This window comes from Hyperolius riggenbachi, chromosome 8, assembly GCF_040937935.1.
Source record: "Hyperolius riggenbachi isolate aHypRig1 chromosome 8, aHypRig1.pri, whole genome shotgun sequence".
Lineage (NCBI taxonomy): Eukaryota > Metazoa > Chordata > Amphibia > Anura > Hyperoliidae > Hyperolius > Hyperolius riggenbachi.
The window spans coordinates 37,879,446-37,901,084 of NC_090653.1; the positions used below are offsets into that span (position 1 = coordinate 37,879,446).

The following is a 21,639-nucleotide window of genomic DNA, read 5'->3' on the forward strand; positions in this document are numbered from 1 at the left end:
ATTCTGATTCAATTGACAAAGCAATCGACTTTATTAAGGAATCGACTTCAGTATGGTTGATCGGAAGTTGATCGACTAGTGGCCCACACACTACAAGTGATATCTTATGCAATTTAGCTTCTCATTCATTCTGACCAATAGTGTGTCTCCATGCTCTGAATGTAAAATCGATTCAGAGTCGGTTGAATGACGTGAACAGTAGCCGATTCCTGTGCGATTGACCAATATCTTGCATCCTGCTCGATTGACTTAGCTGGTCGATTCTACATGAAATCAGCCACTTTTCATCGATTGGGAATTCTGAAACACACTCGATTCCCTCTTGGTTCTATAAAATGATCGAATTGAATGGTCAATCATACAGCCAAATCACTAGATGTATGGCCACCTTAACTGTTGAGTACCAATACACTGTTTTGCACATTAGTTATTGCAGTAAATCATGTTTACATTGGTTAATGTTCAGACTCGTATTTCTGTGTAACCACTGCTGCAATCCTCCTCCCCGAATGGTTCCACCTGCAGCAAGTAGGAGTGGCCCTGCTATTCATTATAGTCAGATAGTTATTTTTGTTTCCTGGATTTTCACTAAATTGTGCCTCCGCTATGGGATCAACTTTCATGCTATCCGTGCTGCTAGGAAGTCTTCAGCTCTTTGGTGTAGCTTTTTCTGGTAAGTCTTTTGACTGTATTATTACTGCTAATGATTATGCTTCTTTATCAGGGAGTACTATTACAGTAATGAAATGATAACAGGTGCAGATTATTCCAAGCTTGAGGCAACACACAGGTGGAAAAAGAAGTCTCTGCCCTACAGAGTATACTGTCTAAAAGCTGGAAGATTTTAAATTCATCATTCCTTCTTTATGTAAATTCTTTTCTAAAGAGATGATCAAAAGGTGACGTAACTTCAAATCAAAATAGCCTGTTTTTTTTTTTACTAATGACTTGTTTGGTTTTCTCATCTTGTGTAAGCATTTACCATCTGAGCTTTTTTTTTTTTTAAGCAGTTGACAGCTCATTCAAATGTTTATATCTCCTTGTATATGGGCTTCTTAAGAGATTGCTAACTGAACTAGCTGTTCAGGTGCTGCTAGATACAGTATGTCCCATGTATCGGCTATGTAGATCTCCTGTTTTGCACAGCAACGTTTTGTCAAAATTATTTGTCCTGTGTTGTCAACAGAAGTAAACATAGAGAGGGGCACTCCCTGTGTTAATCAGTCACTGAGCCTCTCCCTAGTTTATGTTTTCAACATGGCATTCATGAAGTCTGGAAACTACTCTATAGCTTAACAATAGTGCACCTTTACAATATTAGAATATCAAGGTGGTAGGCTCAGTTGAGTTTAGTTTTAAGTTAATTTAGTTATATCTTAGTTTCTTCTGCTGCATATATAATTCTACAATTAGCAGAAACCTCAAATTCTCTTTATAGGAATATGCAATATTGCTAAACCTTATTGAGCTCTTGTGGAGCATGGTAGACATTACAACCGGATTTACATGGTCCTTAGTGGCCCAGTCCAAATGTTACAATCCTAACAAGTGCATGGTAATTGGTTGGCTACTAGTAGCCGCTGCGCTAATTTCTTACCTCGACTGGATAAGTGTGCCACTTGTGGTTGTGAAAGGTTGGTTCTAGGGTTAGATACCCAGTTTGGACAGGCTAAATGGTACTATTATAACAATAAGTTAGTGCCTTAACATGTTTTATACTCTTTTTGTATGTTGCTCTTTTTCTCTATTACACTTCCTTTTGGATAAATATTGCATATGCCAATGTTGTTTAAAGAAAACCTGTAACTTAAAAAAGTTCCCCTGGGGGGTACTCACATCGGGTGGGGGAAGCCTCCGGATCCTATTGAGGCTTCCCAATCCTCCTCGCTGTGCCCCTCCGAACAGCGGGGATGTAAATATTTACCTTCCCGGGACAAGCGCAGGCGCAGTATCGGCTCTCCACTCAGAGATAGGCGGTAATAGCCGATCACTGTCTCTTGCGCCTGCGCAGTAGAGTGGACCCGACAGAGATCAGCTTATTTCCGTCTATTTCCATCCTGAGAGCCACAACAGCGCCACCCACTGGAGCCAGGGAAGGTAAATATATCAAGCCTTGTCGGCTTATCAGGGGAGGATTGCGGGAGGCTTCGGGAGAGCCAGCGCTGGACTGCCTGCAGCTACAGGGGAGGGGGAAGCCTCATTGGGACCCTGAGGCTTCCTCCTCCTGAGGTAAGCACCCCCCAGGGGACTTTTTTTTTTTAGTACAGGTTCTCTTTAAGATGTTTGTTTGTTTTTTTTCTATATGATATTCCCTATATTGGAATCGTTTGTATAATTTATCTTGCTTAATGAAAATTATTGTTGAAGAAGAAACAAAACCTATGCATTGCTCCCCCAATATAGCAAGTGTGTTACTGAAGTGGGAGGAGAGCATTGTGTGCCCATATACATTCCACAATGTTTGCTGTGACGCCACTCTTGTGCTAATAAGCTGCCAGCATTTAAAGAACTACATTGTGCATGTGTTGTGCCAGTGGTCTCTCTTTCTCTCACTGTGGCACTTTGTATTCTCACTCTACAGCAGCTTGCACTCCCGTGTCCTCTCTGGCCCTTTGTTTTCTTTTTGCATCGTTTTGTGTAGTATCTCGTCTGCAAAACTTTCTGCCCTTCCTCTGGTACTTTTTTCTCGCTCTGTGTAACACTTTGGCCCATATTTAATTCACCGTTTCTTCTAAGTTTTCTTCTGGCCATATTTTCACAAACAAGCAATCAAATACCCTTTAAGCCACCAGCAAGCAAGAACATATCCAGAATTATTTTAGTAGTACTTTTTCAACTCTCTTTGCTAATTTCTCAGTTAAGTGCTAGACAGTTATTTTAGAGATAAGGTATAAAATGATCAACTGATACGACTGAAGGTGGATTACCGGGGCCGATAGCAGGCAACCAGAGGCCGCCAGGTGAACAGCGAGAGAGGCAACAGTGGTCATGGAGCTGGAGGAAGTCTTAGGTAAGTATGAATACTTTTACCCCCCTTATCTCAGGTTAGTTTTAACCCATAACATTTTCCATGGCTTCTTAACAAGTATACTCACATCCCATCACAAGTATACCCATGTCCCCACGAGAAATGTCAGTCAGGCAGTGTTATGGCCAATGATGAATGGGGAAATAGGCAGGGTGTGTCTGATTCCCTATTCATTTTCCTGGAGCTGGTCACAGAACCTGGAGGCAGGCGGTTTGTACACATTCTTGTGGTAGTTATTGTTAACATGTTCAGATTGTTTGAATACAGAAACTTGTTTTGATTTCTTCCAATCAGACTCTGAGTCTTTACTAGGGGTGGGACAACGAATCCTGCGAATCCACGAATCCCTCGAATATTAGGAAATATTCGAGATTCGTGGATTCGAATCCCGACGCCATTTTCCACAATACGAATCCGCCAAATCCCGACGCCGCATCGCCGCACATCCGCCGCTCGCATTCGTCCTCCTCCGACACCCCCCCCCCCGCGCGCCTCCTCCGCTCGCCCCCCCTGCCCGCATAGTTTCCATCCACTCACCTATCGCGGAGCGCAGAGCGGCAGACCTCTCGCCGACTTCCTGGTTCCCCCTAGTGACCGGCTCTTACAATGACGTCATCAGTAAGAGCCGGTCCGGCCACTAGAGGGAACAAAGAAGTAACGAAGAGGTCTGCCGCTCTGCGCTCCACGGGAAAGGTGAGTAGATTCTTGCAGGGGTGAGCGGAGGAGGCACGGGGGACGGAGGGGGCCGTGGGGGGGGTTGGCGGGAGGGCGAGGGATTTCAACCTACCTACCTACCTACCTACCTACCACTATCCCTACCTACCTACAGGCCTCTATACCTACCTACCTACCTACAGGCCGCTATACCTACCTACCTACCTACAGGCCTCTATACCTACCTACCTACCTACAGGCCCCTATACCTACCTAAAGGCCCCTATACCTACCTACCTAAAGGCCCCTATACCTACCTACCTACCTAAAGGCCCCTATACCTACCTACCTACCTACCTAAAGGCCCCTATACCTACCTACCTACAGGCCACTATACCTACCTACAGGCCTCAATACCTACCTACCCACCTACCTACAGGCCCCCTATACATACCTACCTACCTAAAGGCAACTATACCTACCTACCTAAAGGCACCTATACCTACCTACCTAAAGGCACCTATACCTACCTACAGGCCACTATACCTACCTACCTACCGGCCACTATCCTTACCTACCTACCTACAGGCCGCTATACCCACCTACCTAAAGGCCCCTATACCTACCTAAAGGCCCCCTATACGTACCTACCTACCTACCTAAAGGCCCCTATACCTACCTACCTACCTAAAGGCCCCTATACCTACCTACCTACCTACAGGCCACTATACCTACCTACAGGCCTCAATACCTACCTACCTACAGGCCCCCTATACGTACCTACCTACCTAAAGGCACCTATACCTGCCTATACCTGCCTACCTACATACCTACCTATACTTAAGGCCCTATACCCTGCTACCTATACTGAAGGTCCCTTTACCTACCTACCTACCTAAAGGCCCCTATACCTACCTACCTACCTATACTTAAGGCCCTATACCCTGCTACCTATACTGAAGGTCCCTTTACCTACCTACCTACCTACCTACCTACCTACACTGAAGGCACATGTACCTTACTACCTATACTGAAGGCCCCTATACCTAGCTACCTACCTATACTGAAGGCACATATACCCTGCTACCTATACTGAAGGCACATATACCCTGCTACCTATACTGAAGGCCCATATTCCCTGACACCTATACTGAAGGCCCATATACCCTGCTACCTATACTGAAGGCCCATATACCCTGCTACCTATACTGAAGGCCCATATACCCTGCTACCTATACTGAAGGCCCATATACCCTGCTACCTATACTGAAGGCCCATATACCTTGCTACCTATACTGCAGGCCCCTATACCTTGCTACCTATACTGAAAGCTACCAATATTGAAGGCACCCATACCTAGCTAGCTATACTGAAGGCACCTTTTCCTCGCTACCTATGTCTGGGTACCTATACCGCAGGCAACTATACCACGGATCGCACAATTTTTATGTGCAGGATTCGTTAGATTCGGGATTCGAAAGGTTCGAGATATTCGAGAACCTTTTTATATTCGGATCCGGATTCGGATTCGAAGAAATTGTGGATTCGTCCCATCCCTAGTCTTTACATATACGTACCAGGAGGGGGCATTAACTCACCCTTATGGCTGCCTCTGGCTGCATCACATTTCAGCTCTCTATAGTTTTTCACAAGGAAGTATCCAGAGCCGGGACAAGGTCCTCCAGCACCCAAGGCTGAGACACCAAAGTGCGCCCCTCCATCCCTCCCACCCCAGCCGTCACACACTGATTGCTATTAGACTAAGAGGCGCCACAGGGCCCACAACCTCCCCAACACCTTAATATCTAGTTATCTGGCTTGCAGTCACTGCCATGTATCCCCTTTTCTTATTTCTTTCTGCTTCAAACACAATTAGGAATGACAGCTGAATGAATTCTGCGTCCCCTCCTACACTGCGCCCTGAGGCTGGAGCCTCTCCAGCCTATGCCTCGGCCCGGCCCTGGAAGTATCAGAGAGGTGGAACATGACTTGGTGCGTGGCAGTCAGAGGCGGCCACAAGGGTGAGCTAACACCCCCTCCTGTGGTACGCATGTGTAAGCATTCGGGTTCAGATAGGAAGAATTCTAACAATCAGAACTTGTCAGCACTAGTAGCAGTGCCAATCGGGCAGGATGTAATGGCATCCCACACAGTCATCAAGCCACCACATGCATTCTAAGCCAGAATACTGCAAATCGCAGTCCTCCCCAACAAGAAGAGGCACTATGCTTTAACACAAATTTCAGTAAATGTACAGACAGTCCCCTACTTACAAATGACTCGAGTTACAATGTTTCATACATATAAAGTTGTCTTCATGTACAAACTATACAGTATTTTTTGTAAAGGGGCACTATGGCGAAAAATTGTAAAATGTAAAATATGTGCAAACAGACAAATAAGTGCATTTTTTTCCAGAGTAAAATGAGCCATAAATTACTTTTCTCCTATGTTGCTGTCACTTGCAGTAGGTTGTAGAAATCTGACAGAAGTGACAGGTTTTGGACTAGTCCATCTCTTCATAGGGGATTCTAAGGGATATATTTATTTTCAGAAGCACTTAGTGAATGGCAGTTGCTCTGTCCAACTGCCAAAAAACTGTGTAGAGAGCAGGGAAACTGGCCAGCATCATTGTTTAAATCCTTTTTAGGGTATATCTTTATAAAGAATAACAGCCTTGCCAAGAATCCCCCATGAAGAGATGGACTAGTCCAAAACCTGTCACTTCTGTCAGATTTCTACTGCCTACTGTAAGTGGCAGCATTATAGGAGAAAAGTAATTTCTGGCTCATTTTACTCTGGAAGAAACGTACTTCTTGTTTGGTTGCACATATTTTAAATTTTAATATTTTTTCGCCATACTGGCCTTTAAGCAATACCAGTTGCCTGGCTGTCCTGCTGATAGTCTGATACTGCTGATATACAGTCGGTGTTTCTGACATTATTGTCAGATCTGATAAGATTAGCTGCATGCTTGTTTCTTGTGTGGTTCAGGCACTACTGCAGCCAAATACATCAGCAGGGCTGCCAGGCAACTGGTATTTTTTAAAAACGCAATCAATATGGCAGCCTACATATCACTCTTGTTACAGTTGGTCTTTAAAGGGAGTCTGAAGTGAATTTTAAAATAAAAAAACAGATACTCACCTAAGGACAGGGAAGGCTCTGGGTCCTACAGGATAACGAGAAGGCTCTATAGGACCCAGAGCCTTCCCTCTCGTTAGCTGAGTATTTTTTTTTTTTATTGTTTTTTAATTTGCTTCAAACTTGCTTTGAGGCCTCTTTCACAGTGCGACATTAAAGTCGCACGTTAAAACAACATTTAACGCAGAATAACTCACTGCAATGAAAAATCAATGCCCCGTTCACAGTGCACACGTTGCGTTGGTGTCTAACGCTGCACGTTAAATGAAAATACTGCATGCTGTGCGTTATATACGTTATTAGCTGCGTTAGACTGCACTTGCTCAGTAATGACTTGGAAACATACTTTTCATTGTCTATATGCTCTACTGTATAAGACCGTAACGGGGAATTAAGTTGCGTTGCGACTTTTTTTGGGGGCATTGCGTTGTAATTTGCGTTGCGACTTTAACGTCGCATCAAACCGCAATGTCCTACTGTGAAAGAGGCCTGAAACACATTAAAAGCACATTAAAGAGACTCCGTAACAAAAATTGCATCCTGTTTTTTATCATCCTACAAGTTCAAAAAGCTATTCTAATGTGTTCTGGCTTACTGCAGCACTTTCTGCTATCACAGTCTCTGTAATAAATCAATGTATCTTTCCCCTGTCAGACTTGTCAGCCTGTGTCTGGAAGGCTGCCAAGTTCTTCAGTGTTGTGGTTCTGCTATGCACTCCCCCCTCCAGGCCCCTCTATGCACACTGCCTGTGTGTTATTTAGGATTAGAGCAGCTTCTCTCTTCTCTCTTATCTTTTACAAGCTGGATAAATCGTCCTCTGAGCTGGCTGGGCTTTCACATACTGAAGAATTACAGACAAGGGCAAAGCTGTTTGCAGGAAGAAACGAGCAGCCTGAAACTTCAGTGCATGAGAACAGGGGGAAAGAAACGCACAAATGATCTCTTGAGATTCAAAAGGAAGGCTGTATACAGCCTGCTTGTGTATGGATGTATTTTCTATGTGTGGACATACTGTACATCAACCTACTTCCTGTTTTGGTGGCCATTTTGTTTGTTTATAAACAAACTTTTTAAAACTGTTTTTAAGGGCTCTTTCACATTAGGGCAGATTTTCTGCGTTTCAACGCAAAGGGTAAAGTTTGCGTTACCCAAGGTGAAATGAAAGTCCATAGACTTTCATTTTAGCTTTCACATATAACGCTGCGTTTTTGTGCGTTGCGTTACACTGCACCCAGGCGCAGTTTTTCGGCCAACGCTAGCTTTATGCGTTACAATGTTAGTCAATGTAAAACGCACACTATGCGCGTTTTTAATCCGTTAACGCAGGCAATCAGTCCCAGAATGCAACAGAGAAACAATGTAGAAAGTTGACAACTAAAGAAAAAAAAATTACCTGCGTTTTTCTATGTGCAGTAACGCATTGAAAACAGATTAAAAACGTACACTCACTGCAGTGCAACGCATATCAAAACGCAGTAAAAGGCATACAACAAAACGTATGCTTTGAGCGTTCTCCAACGCAAGCTCTGATGTGAAAGAGCCCTAACCACTTTTAATGCGGCAAGGAGCGGCGAAATTGTGACAGAGGGTAATAGGAGATGTCCCCTAACGCACTGGTATGTTTACTTTTGTGCGATTTTAACAATACAGATTCTCTTTAACAAAAACAAAAAACACTGTTTATGCTATATGATATCCAAATCCGGAGTTGTCTGAAAGTAAATAAGGAATCCTTGTTTTTTTGTTTAACACTCAACGTACAAACAATCTCCCAGAATGGAACTTGTTTGTAAGTTAGTGACTGCCTGAGTTATCAGACTCTGTTCATATACAGTACTAGCTGATTGCCCGGCGTTGCACGGGTATGTATTTGGCTGGTGTCGGCTCCACCCACTCTTTCTACCCCTAACACACAATTACTCAATGACCAAGTTTGTGAGCCTTGTAGTCTTTGGCATCAGTAATTTGCATTGAAATGAAAACATCTGATGGGTTGTTTGTGGCTCCACCCCCTTTTCTGGATTTGAACCCCAGTCACACAATGACCAACTGTACCAGGTTTGAGGCCTGTGCCAATAACAGTGCAAAAATGGTAGCAATTAAATATTCCCTTGAAAAGCAATAGGTGAAGCTTAATTCACTTTTGTAGGCTCCACCCACTTTTCTGAATATTAATCCCATTCACTGAGTGACCAACTGTGCAAAGTTTAAGAACCCTCCCATTAACAGTGTAAGAATGGCTGCAGTTTACATTTTCCCAGTGAAATTTGTATTTTTCTCTACCCACTGATTGCCCGGCATTGCCCGGGTATGTATTTGACTTGTGTTGGTTCCGCCCACTTCTTCTAACCCTAACGCACAAACACTCAATGACCAAGTTTGTGAGCTTTGGTGTCTTTAGCATCAATCATTTGTATATTCCCATAGAAATTAAAGTGAACCTCCGGACTAAAAATCGACTCAGCAGCACTGAAAAGGCTTGGTGTTTCTTTAACAGTATCACAGCATCAGAACTTTGTTTCTCTTATCGAAGCCTCATTTTTAGCTGCACAGAAGAAAACTGCCCGGGCTTTTTTCCCCTGATGCTGTGCAAAGCATGATGGGATTTCTGATGTTGTTGCTATCGTTCTGCTGTTTTGGTGCAAATATTTTTTTTTTAATTTTGAATTTGACATTTGAAGCCTAGCTTGTGCAGCTGGGAGGGGTTATTAGGACACAGGACAGTTGGAACTGTGTCTCCTGCTCCTTGTCACCTCCTTTCAACCAAAAAGATGGCTGCCCCCATGACAAAGATGGCTGCCCCCATGAATCACAAACATTTGCCTGTTCTTTTAAAACAGGGTGGGTAAAAAATTATATTACCTATCTATTCCAATTAACATAACTAATGTAACTTAATGACAGTATGTTTGTTTAGGCTGAAGTTCCCCTTTAAACAAATCAGATTGGCTGTTTGTGGCTCTACCCCTCTCCAGCATTTGAACCCCAGTCACCCAATGACCAACTGTAGCAGGTTTGAGGCATCTGCTATTACCAGTATAAAAATGGCAGCAATTTAAATATTCCCCTTGAAAATCAACAGGTGAATTTTGATTGGCTATTATAGGCTCCACCCATTTCCCTGAATATTAATCTCAGTCACCCAGTGACCATCTGGGCAAAGTTTCTTAACACTGCCATTAACAGTGTAAGAAGGCCCGCAGTCTACATTTTCCCAGTGAAATTTGGTTTTTGCTCCGCCTACTTTTTGTAACCTGGACATACAGTCACTCAATGACTAAGTTTGTGAGCTTTGGGGTCCTTGGCATCAATAATTTGTATTTTCCCAAGAAATTAAACTGTTTGTGGCTCTGTCCTCTTTTCTAAATTTGAACCCCAGTGACTAACTGTACCAGGTTTGAGGCTTGTGCCATTAACAGTGCAATGAATGGTAGCATTTTTAATATTCCCCTTTAAAATCAACAGGTGATTTTGATTGGCTTTTTTAGGCTCCACCCACTTTTCTGAATATTAATCCCAGTCACAAGTAACCAGCTGTGCAAAGTTTGAGATCCCTGCCATTAACAGCGAAGAAGGGCTGCAGTTTACAATTTCCCAGAAAAATCTGTTTTTGACTCCACCCACTTTTTGTAACCTTGACACACAGTCACTACTCAATGACCAATTTTGTGAGCTTTTGGGTTCCTGGCATCAAAATTGTGTGAATGGAAGCAGTTTATCCAAAAAAAGCAAATCTGATTGGCTGTTTGTGGCTCGACCCCTTTAGTGAATTTGAACCCCAGTCACTTGATGACCGACTGTAGCAGGTTTGAGGCCTCTGCCATTAACAGTGTAAGAATGACAGCAGTTTCAATATTCCCCTTGAATATCAATAGGTGAATTTTGATTGGCTCTTGTAGGCTCCACCTACTTTTCCAAATATTAATCCTAGTCCCCCAGTGACCAACTATGTCAAGTTTGAGAACCCTGCCATTAATAGTGTAAGAATAGCTGCAATTTATATTTTCCCATGTAAAAAGTTAGTTGTTTTTGGCTCTGCCCACTATTTCTAAACTTGACATACAGTCACTCAATGACCAAGTTTATGAGCTGTGGGGTCTTTGGCATCAATAAGTTGCATTTTACCATTGAAATTAAACAAATCTGATTGGCTGTTTTTGCCCACTCCCTTTTCAGAATTTAAACCCCAGTCTCCCAGTGACTGACTGTACCAGATTTGATGCCTCTGCCATTAAGAATGTATGAATAGGAGCAATGTAAATATTCCCCTTGAAAATCAAAAGGTTAATTTTGATTGGCTGCTGTAGGCTCCACCCACTTTCCTAAATATTGGTCCCAGTCACCCAGTGGCCAACTGTGTCAAGTTTGAGAACCCTGCCAATAACAGAATGGCTAAAATCAATCTAAAAAATCAGATTGGCTGTTTGTGGCTCCACCCACTTTAGTGAATTCGGACCCCAGTCACCCAATAACTGACTGTATCAGGTTTGAGAACTCTGCCATTAACAGTGTAAGAATGGTAGCAATGTAAATGTTCCCCCTTGAAAATCAATAGGTAAATTTTGATTGGCTGTTTTTAGGCTCCACCCACAATATTAATCCCAGTCACCCAGTGGCCAATTGGGTCAAGTTTGGGAACCCTGCCATGTAAAAAATTAAGTTGTTGGCGCCGCACACTATTTCTAACCTTGACATACAGTCACTCAATTATCAAGTGTATCAGCTTTGGGGTCCTTGGTATCAATACTTTGTATATTCCCATTGAAAAATAAACAAATCTGATTGTCTGTTAGTGGCTCCGCCCCCTTTCTGAATTTGAACGCTAATCACCCAGTGACCAACTGTACCAGGTTTGAGGCATCTGCTATTAACAGTATAAGAATGGTAGCAGCTTAAATATTCCCTTTGAAAACCGAAAGGTGAATTCTGATTGGCTGTTGTAGGCTCCACCTACCTTCCAAATTCTTAATCTCATTCACCCAGTGACCAACTGTGCAAAGTTTGAGAACACTGCCATTAACGGTGTAAGAATGGCTGCAGTTTATATTTTCCTAGTAAAATTTGTTTTGGGCTCCGCCCACTTTTTGTAACCTGGACACACAGTCACTCAATGACCAAGTTTGTGAGCTTTCAGGTTCCTGGCATCAAAAATGTGTGAATAGAAGCAGTTTATCCACCAAGGAAATCTGATTGGTTGTTTGTGGCCCCGCCCCTTTTGTGAATTTTGACCCCAGTCACCCAAAGACCGACTGTAGCAAGTTTGAAGCGTCTGCCATTAACAGTTGTAAGAATGGCAGCAGTTTAAATATTCCCCTTGAAAATCAATAGGTGAATTTTGATTGGCTGTTGTAGGCTCCACCCACTTTCTTGAATCTTAATCACATTCACCCAGTCACCAACTGTGGCAAGTTTGAGAACCCTGCGATTAACAGTCTAAGAATGGTCGCAGTTTACATTTTCCCATTTAAAATGAATGGCTGAAATTTGATTGGCTGTTTTATGCTCCGCCCACTTTTCCTGGATTTGTAACCTCGGTCACCAAGTGACCAACTGTGCAAAGTGTGGGGACTCTGGCTTGTTTACTGTGAGAATGGCAGCCTTTTAAATTTTTTCCATTGACTTGAATGGGTGGAATCTGATTTGCTGTTTGTAGCTCCGCCCAGGTGTGCAGGGGGGGCACGAGACCCCCAGAACATATCATCCCAGGTAGTAAGGGATCTGTATACCAAGTTTCGTTCAAATCGGTCAAGCCGTTTTCGCGTGATCGCGGCACATACACACACACACACATACATCCGATTTTATATATATAGATAAATGAAATGCTATATGGACACAAATAATATGCAAAGGACCATAAAAAAATACGGTACCCTATGGAACAACAAAATCTTTTGCATTTGACAGTTTTGATTCTTTTTCTAAGTTGACCAGATCCCTGAAATGTATGTCTTTGTATATGCTTGTTAAACATGTATCACTAAAAAGTGCTAACAATAGAAGATAAATAGTAAGTGGGCTTTCCAGTTTACCAGGAACTTCTGCAAAAAAAGTCCAGTGTAAGTGCTGTGTTACAAAGTAAACATTTTGTGGTCAGCATGATTTAAAAGAAGTTGAACAAAGCAGTTTTACCAAAAATCACACACAGTCAGGTCTGATGTATGGAAATTGAGGCCCTGGGCTAAATTCTCATGGGGCTCCATACATTTAAATACTGGACTGACAGCAACGTGTTATTTCCTCGACGGCCATAGCTGCTCTGTTTACCAGAAATTGTAATACTGCTACCGTGTTTCCCTGAAAATAAGAGAGTGTCTTATATTCATTTTTGCTCCATAAGATGTGCTAGGGCTTATTTTAAGGGGATGTCTTATATTTCTATCAGGAAGTCTCTCAGCAGAACATTGCTTGTTCCTTTGTGCTGTTCCCGGATTTGAAGGTGTGCTACTGCACTGATCAGGCACATGCTCAGTCATCCCTTCACACAGCTGATAACCTTGCTGCATGCTGGGAAGACAGGGCCAGGGCCCAATCAGAATTGCTCTGCTGTCCACCCTTGCTGGCCGCCTCTTCCTCCTCCTCTTTAACTTCTGCTAGGGCTTATTTTCAGGGAAAGAGGGTAGTCATGTGCTGTACCGCCGCCAAGCTTTTATATTGCCTTTGGAGGGATATATACATTAGTGTAAGATGTTCCAAGCTACTGTAAGTAAGCCCAACAGTTCAGTTAAGATGTTACAGGTAGTCCCCGGTTAATGAATGAGATAGGGACTGTTGGTTCGTTCTTAACCTGAATCCGTCCACAGTTGAAACACTGGGCCATCTCTGTCCCGTGTACCTCCTCTATGCCCCTTGAGGCTTGTGCCTCCAGTGTCCCCCTCTGTGCCACCTCTGTTCCCCTCTGCCTCCACTGTGTCCCTCTGTACCACCTCTGCCCCCTGTCCCCCTTTGTACCTCCCCCTGTTCGAGGGATAATTGAAAGGTGCTAATTTCCCTAACACAAAATTTCACGTAAAAATTCGCAATTATGATTATGCATATTTACAGTTTCGAAATTGAATTTACATAATCGATTCATAAATTTCTCCTTTTTTTGTAAAATTACAAATACGGCTGTCGGAAACGATTTTTCCCGTAAATCGTGGAAAAACATTCATGCAAACCTGAAACAAGCGTGGACAAGCCAAAACATGTTTTTTTTTTTTTTTTTTCAAGGCTTGCAAGTGCTCCAAGCCAATTTATTTTAACGCATTTTTTATTTATTTGTGATATTTTCCTGCTTCTAATTAGTACTGCTGTAATTTGTATTTATTATGGCCACTTGTCACTAGGGGGCGGTGTGAGACTATAACAGAGGACTTCTGTTTTCAGTTTTTCTATCCTCTGCTCTGCAGAGAGAGAGATCAAAGCATTCCAAAGAATTTACAGCACAAGGAGTTCTGCCGGATGAAGTCAAAAGCAGTGCAATTGAACGAGATAACTTTATTGAAGCGGCAAATGGGTTAATGCAGAAAACATTTTTATTAACATTCCATTAAATGCACATAAAGAACTGTGTCTGAACTGAAACTGTGGAGTCGGATCTAAAAAAGTATGTATAAGTAGATAGATTTAGCAAAATATTATTTATGTAACTGTGGGCCAGATTAATCAAGAGTGTCTGAGACAAAATATTGGTAGGTATTTAGAAATCCGTGCAGAACTGTCTCAGGCATCCTAAGAAATCAATAGATAGTGCAGATTCCTTCTTAGGCCTCTTGCACACTGCAAGTGATTCCGATTCAGATTCCGCTTTTTAATCAGTTTTTACATCCGATTCAGATTCCGATTTGCAGTGTGCAGGGAGCAAACTGCAAATCGGAATCGGATGTAAAAACTGATTAAGAATCGGAATCACTTGCAGTGTGCAAGAGGCCTTAAACTGTTAGGAATAGAAGGCGTTAGGGAGGTCTCTCAGGCAGTGCAATGTGTGAGGGGAATTGCTGTTGCTGAGGTAACCAACACACCTGCTGTCAGCAAGCTAGAATAACTTGTTTCTTTAACTATCTGGGACAAAATTACTAGATAGATAAGCTTCAATTTTAAACAATTCCAATATCCGCTCTGGTGTTTACATATATTCTTTACATGCTCTGCCCACGCTGTATTTCTCCACACACTAGTCTGAAACTCCCATCCTTCTTTTCAACAAATAAACATTGTCAGGGTGAAGGGGCGTTCACCATGGTAACAAAACAGAGGCAGTAAGTGATTAAACAGGAAGTTTTGAAGTGTCAGCGCTTGCTTAAGAAGTGGTATCAGCCACTCTTAAGCAGGAACAGTTCTGCGCTGTCCTTAATCTAAAGACAACACTCAGAACTGCCGCAATTTCCATTCCCTAAAGGTGCCCATACACTTGTCAGATTGGCAGCAGATAGATAAGAAATGCATCTGATGATCTATCTGATGCGTTTTTAGAACATTTTTTACCAGGATAGAATTCCAATAGATTTCAGTTTCTCTATTGAAAATCTATTGAAATTCTAAATCTATTGAAATTCGATCTGATGGCATTTTTTGCCATCAGATTTCCACTAAGGCCAATGCAAACTGATAAGCAATCTCATCAGATCGACCTAAATTTTCCACCCTGCCAGTTCGATGGAAATCCATCGAAATCGATCGAAATCGGCCATCGATCGGTTGATTGGCCAACCGATTTGCAATCGATCGATCGGGATCGATCGGTCGGCCAGAAAATCGGCTGAGTGTATGGGCCCCTTTAACCTCCCCGGCGTTCTATTGAGATCGCCAGGGAGGCTGCGGGAGGGGTTTTTTTTAATGAAAAAAAAACTATTTCATGCAGCCAACTGAAAGTTGGCTGCATGAAAGCCCACTAGAGGGAGCTCCGGAGGCGTTCTTCCGATCGCCTCCGGCGCCCAGAATAAACAAGGAAGGCCGCAATGAGCGGCCTTCCTTGTTTTGCTTAGATTGTCGCCATAGCGACGAGCGGAGTGACGTCATGGACGTCAGCCGACGTCCTGACGTCAGCCGCCTCCGATCCAGCCCTTAGCGCTGGCCGGAACTTTTTGTTCCGGCTGCGCAGGGCTCAGGCGGCTGGGGGGACCCTCTTTCGCCGCTGCTCGCGGCGAATCGCCGCAGAGCGGCGGCGATCAGGCAGCACACGCGGCTGGCAAAGTGCCGGCTGCGTCTGCTGCACTTTATTTGAAGAAAATCGGCCCAGCAGGGCCTGAGCGGCAGCCTCCGGCGGTGATGGACGAGCTGAGCTCGTCCATACCGCTCAGGAGGTTAAGAAAGCATTGGGGAGCTTCCTGCAAACGTGCAGAACACTACCCCCTGCTGGTAAGGACAGATTAAGAAGAAAAATCTGTTGGTAATGCTCTGATAAATCTCCCCCTGAGTGTGTGTGTGTGTGTGGGGGGGGGGGGGGGTGGGCTGGTGGTCAGAGTTGCCTGATTCTCTCTTCCTCACAGAATCTTGTTTCTGGATCTGTCTGGTATAAATTTTGTGTGTTTTATTATGTTCCCGCAGATAGCCACAGCCTCTATTACTATTTCACAACTTCATGGAGGCCGCCGGATGGGGAACCACCAAAGTTTCAAATTGTTGGATTTCTGGATGATGAACAAATAGTCAAGTATGATGATCATTCCCAAAAAACGCATCTTCAATATGGCTGGATGCAGGATGTGGATTCTGAGCACTTGGCATATCTGGAAGGAATGGCTAAACACTACGAAGGGCGGCATAAACATACAATTAAACTTCTGAATCCTCCACTAAGTAAGTAAAAAAAAATTTCACAAGTTTAGCTAGTTGTGGCCCAAACAGTGCTGGCAGAATTTACCGCTGCACCACCTATGCGGTGTTTATTGTATATGCAGACAGAGGCGCTAAAAGAATAGAATTTACTAAACATGTTAAAATGAATAGGAGGCAGAGGTGGACTTACCTCCTCCAAGCAGATACACAAAGAGACTGTTGAATATATTCAAAACAATGATTTGTATACTCCAAAAAGTGCAAGTGCAACGCGTTTTGCAGGCATCTCCTGCTTCATCAGGCAATAAAAAAAATTGTACACATACAGGTCTGGTGCAAAGCTTCACAGAGGCGCTGAGCTTTGCATCAGAACTGTATGAGTACATGCTCCATTTTTTATTGCCTGATGAAGCAGGAGATGCCTGCGAAACGTGTTGCACTTTTTGGAATATACAAATAAACCCTTATTATTTTGAATTTATACAACAGTCTCTTTGTGTGTCTCATTTATTCTGTTGGCGCCTCTGTCTGCATATACAGTTCCGGTGTCCACCCTTGGTGGAGGGGTGTGGCCCCGTATTTCCTATCTACAGATAGAGACTTTTTAATCCTGAGTGGGGACAGGTCTAATCTCCCCACCTGCTGATATAGTGGTTACCTGGATGGTAACCGTTGTTTGTGAGTATATTTGCATACTTACCTTACATATCCACTCTACCAGTACATACTACACTATATTGGGCTCTCGGTGTCTACATCTTTGTGTATCCGGCATTTATAGTGCGGTGGGACGTTGCGGTATATCGGGTCGCGGCATCATAACAACAATAATGTTGAAGCATACTTTTCCTTGACTGTATGCTTCACTGTACTGTTACCAATTCAACACTGCTGTTCCCAATCCATTGTGCTTTGTTCCTGCTGTCGCAGGGAAAGCAAAGCGAGGGACGCTGTGAACATGGCCTTACTTTTTATTGAAAAACACCAAAACAGCACATGTATAGTGTAGAAAAGTATTTGCTGACTAAAGCTGGCCATACATCTAGCGATGTTGCGGCTCAATCGACCATCCAATTTGATCAATTTATCAAATCGGATGAAAATCATGCTGCAACAAGCATGTCCGATTGATCAAATGTATTGATTGCGCAAGATGGAAAATCTCGATCTGACGTAGTTGATTGGGTGCACTGCATTAACTGCATGCTATATCGTGATGATCGATGACGGTGACAGACCCCCGGCCACTGTTCACCCCAATGTAAATGTTTTCCCCCTCCCGGTGCCTTTACTTAGTAAATCTCACCTGCTCCAGCTGCACCGCCTAGCGGTTTTGTCTGCTGTCTCCCTGGACACGTGCCATTTGCTATACATGCCACAATGTGGCCATGAGGAGACCAGGAGCAGCTGGACAGTGGCATCACCTTGAGCAGGAGAGTTTTACAATGCACGGGCACCGGGGGGGGGGGGGACATTAACATTTGGAGGGACAGTGGAGGAGACAGCCAGGCGGCATTACAAGGCCTATTCCCGAGAGTTTTTATGCTGAAATCGATCAGGAATCGGCCAGAGGTGTATGGGCAACCAACAGATCTCTCTCGGTTCATATACGATTAGAGAAAGATCTGGCTTTTAATTGATCTGCCAATACATCACTAGATGAGTGGGCACCTTAACACTAGTTCTCCAGGGGTGCAGTAAGGCTCCCTGCACACTGCAAATCCGTTTTCCGATTCCGATTCCGTTTCCGATTCCGTTTCCGATTTTCCTTGAATACATTCAACAGAAAAACGGATCAAAAAACGCAGCATGCAGTTAAGATTAAAAATCTGAATCGGATGTAAAAACAGATTAAAAAGCGGAATCGGAATCTGAAATGCATGCAGTGTGCAAGAGGCCTAACAATCGAACAAAATGACAGACTATGGCCATGACACACTTGCAGGATCAAATGCATAGTGCCCCACTTGTTCAGTGAGGTACTCCCTGCTTGGCAGGAACAGGAAGTGCATCACTGGGATTCCTGTCAGTCCGCACATATGCGCCGCGATGCACCACGCTCCAGCGTCTACACTTACTACATCGCCCATAGGCTTCTATTTCCCCAAGAACCGTGCATTAAGCCCAGTGTTTGTGGCAACGCGCAGCAGCCCTGGAGAAGAAGAACCGAATATCCAGGACAATTATTTCCCTTCCTACTCCCTTCTTTCTCACTTTTTTCTTCCTTACCACCAGTTATTTTATCTTATTATATTTTCCTTCTATCTGATAGGTATTTCATGCTCTTCACTGGTGGCTCTTTATTCCTTTTGGGGCATTTGGTCCTGGATATTTGGTTATTCTTCTCCTACTTTGGCCATTCTATAATTTAATATAGTCAGCCCTCCTGCCCTTGGTATGTGCATTGAATTTGACCATAAATTAATGTGGATTCTTTTTCCTTCTTGGTTTAATATATATATATATATATATATATATATATATATATATATATATAGAATCACAAACACTGGTTCTCATGACAGCCGGGGGCCCCAGGTCTCTCTCACTGGCTGGGGCCCCCAAACCACCTTATATAATATATATAGACTAGATTTACTTCTTTACCACAAGATGGCAGCACCTCCTCGGTCTATCCACCTTCAAGCTTATTTCCTATTTGATCTGAAGAAATGCCTATCTCTCATCAAGCCCTCTCATTATTTATATAAAGGTAGAAGACCGAGAGCCCAATATAGTGCAGTATGTATAAGAAGGGGGAAGAAGTATTATGAAACGTAAGTATTATACTCACAAACCAGGGTTACCTCCAAGGTAACCACTGTAAATGCAGGTGGGGAGAACAAGCCTGTCCCCACTCAGGAATAAGACGTCGCTCTCTGTGGATAGGAGGAGAAGAGGGTATGTCACCCTTCCACCAAGGGTGGACTTCTAGATACACAGAGATGTACAGAGGCGCCAGTAGGATAAAAGTCACTAAAACGTTTAAAAATGTTCGGGCTGTGGTGGTGGACCAACCGGCCCCAAACGGACACATGTACTGTCGGCTTTCAGTAATACACAATTTATTTATATACTCCCAATAACAGTTGCAACGTGTTTTGCAGGCAAGATCCCACTTCATCAGGCAATAAATAACAGGAGTGATACACAGCACAGGGTCAAGTAGTTGCTTGCCACCTCTGGCAGAGGTGCCAAGCAACTACTTGACCCCGTGCTGTGTATCACTCCTGTTATTTATTCCCTGATGAAGCGGGATCTTGCCTGCGAAACGCGTTGCAACTGTTATTGGGAGTATATAAATAAATTGTGTATTACTGAAAGCCGACAGTACATGTGTCTCATTATTTATATGTTTATTCATTCATTTGTTCTATAGATTGCTTGCTTGCTTTTTGAGCATATGTAGAATTTTTCATATTCGGGTAATTTTATTGTTGTATTTACTGTATGGAAGCTCACTCCTCCTTTGACTGCTTACTTCCTGATATGATGCTGGCCATGTTGCTATAGTAACGCAGCGGGCTCTAATCATTTGCTGTGTGGACTTCCCTGACGTCTTTGACTCCACACGTGATTTAAGGAGGATCTGAGCATTGTTGGGGGTGTGGTCTCTGAGGAAGCTGAATTCTCTGGCGACACACGTGTTAGACCGAGACAGTGGCTGCGGCGAGCTGGAGCAGGGGAGCATTCAGGTAGTATGGCGGTTTGAATTATTGTTTTACTCAATGCTTAGATACTGATAGGACTTTGACCCTAACAACCCTAATAAGTTCGCTCTACTCTATTTAGTAGAGATGTCGGCATTTTCACTGCTGGTAAGATGAATCTCCATGGAATGTTATTTCCCCCTGTGTAGTGAGCAGAAACGACAAATTATCTCCCAGAGAGCTCTGGGGCAGAAGGTTGTATGACATCATAGCCTAGGCTAATCATCACTGGGAGGGTGAGGTAACATACCAATACTCAGCAATAAATAGATGTAAGAAGTCAGGGGTGTTTCTAGCCATTTTGTCACTCCAGGCAAGAAAACCTGTGGCGCCCCTACCCCTCTGTGCCGCCCCCCCCCACCACATAGCGCCAATCCTTATTCAACCCCCACCACCATGCCCCCCACCACTCACACACAAGCCAGTTACCGGAGCTGATTGTGGACAAACTAAAGGCAATAGGATGACGGCGAGGGACTGGAGGAAGCTCCGGGGAAAGTAAAACAAAGTTGTAGTGTACCGTCTCTGGGTCTGTGTCTCTCTGTCTCTGACTGAGGCTAAGATTCAGCAGCAGCAATGCTGCAGCATCACCTCAGACAACATGATTGCTCGCTGCTGATATCATCATCAGTGGTGCTGCAGCAGCTGCTGCGTCACTCAAACTTAAAGGGAACCTAAACTGAGATGCAAATGGATGTTTCCTTTTAAACCATACCAGTTGCTTTGCATTCCTGCTGATCTCTTTGGCTGCAGTAGTGGCTGAATCACACACCTGAAACAAGCATGCAGCTAATCCCGTCTGACCTCAGTCAGAGCACCTGATGTGCATGCTTGTTGAGGGGCTGTGGCTAAAAGTATTAGAGACACAGTATCAGCAGGGAGAGTCAGGCAACTGGTATTATTTGAAAAGGAAAAATCCATCCTTTTCAGTTTAGGTTCCCTTTAGGACCCTTTTCCACTAGCAAATGCAGGCGACTTGCGCTTGCAATCTTGCAAGCTCCATTTTCCACTATCCGCGTTCCGCTTTACCATTGTCGGGAACAAGAATTGCGATGAGAATTGCATTGGCCGGCGATCGCATTTCGGCAAAAACCGAAACAAGATTGAAGCGTTGTAGTGGAAAATGAGCACCAGAATTTACATGCGGTGCTCTAGCAACTAGAAAAACGGCTGTGATCCGCTTCTTGAATTGGATCGCAGGCAGTGGAAAAGGGCCCTAACAACTCTGCCCAGAGTGGCCAGCATAGCTTGCTTCACCCACCTAGTGGCAGTCCAACTCAACAACCCCCCCCCCCCCCCCACACACACACACACACACACTGAAATCTATGCACAGTGTCAGTG

General features: G+C 43.7%; 1 protein-coding gene across 1 annotated transcript in view; it reads left to right on the plus strand.

The window, feature by feature from the left end:
- The first annotated feature begins 590 nt into the window (after positions 1-590).
- LOC137528088 (zinc-alpha-2-glycoprotein-like) overlaps positions 591-21,639 on the plus strand; it is a 42,799-nt gene continuing 21,750 nt past the window's right edge. The window contains exons 1-2 of the mRNA XM_068249350.1: positions 591-673; positions 16,355-16,606. Coding sequence (XP_068105451.1) covers positions 607-673; positions 16,355-16,606 — 319 coding nt within the window. The 5' untranslated portion in view covers positions 591-606. The remainder of the gene's footprint in view (positions 674-16,354; positions 16,607-21,639) is intronic.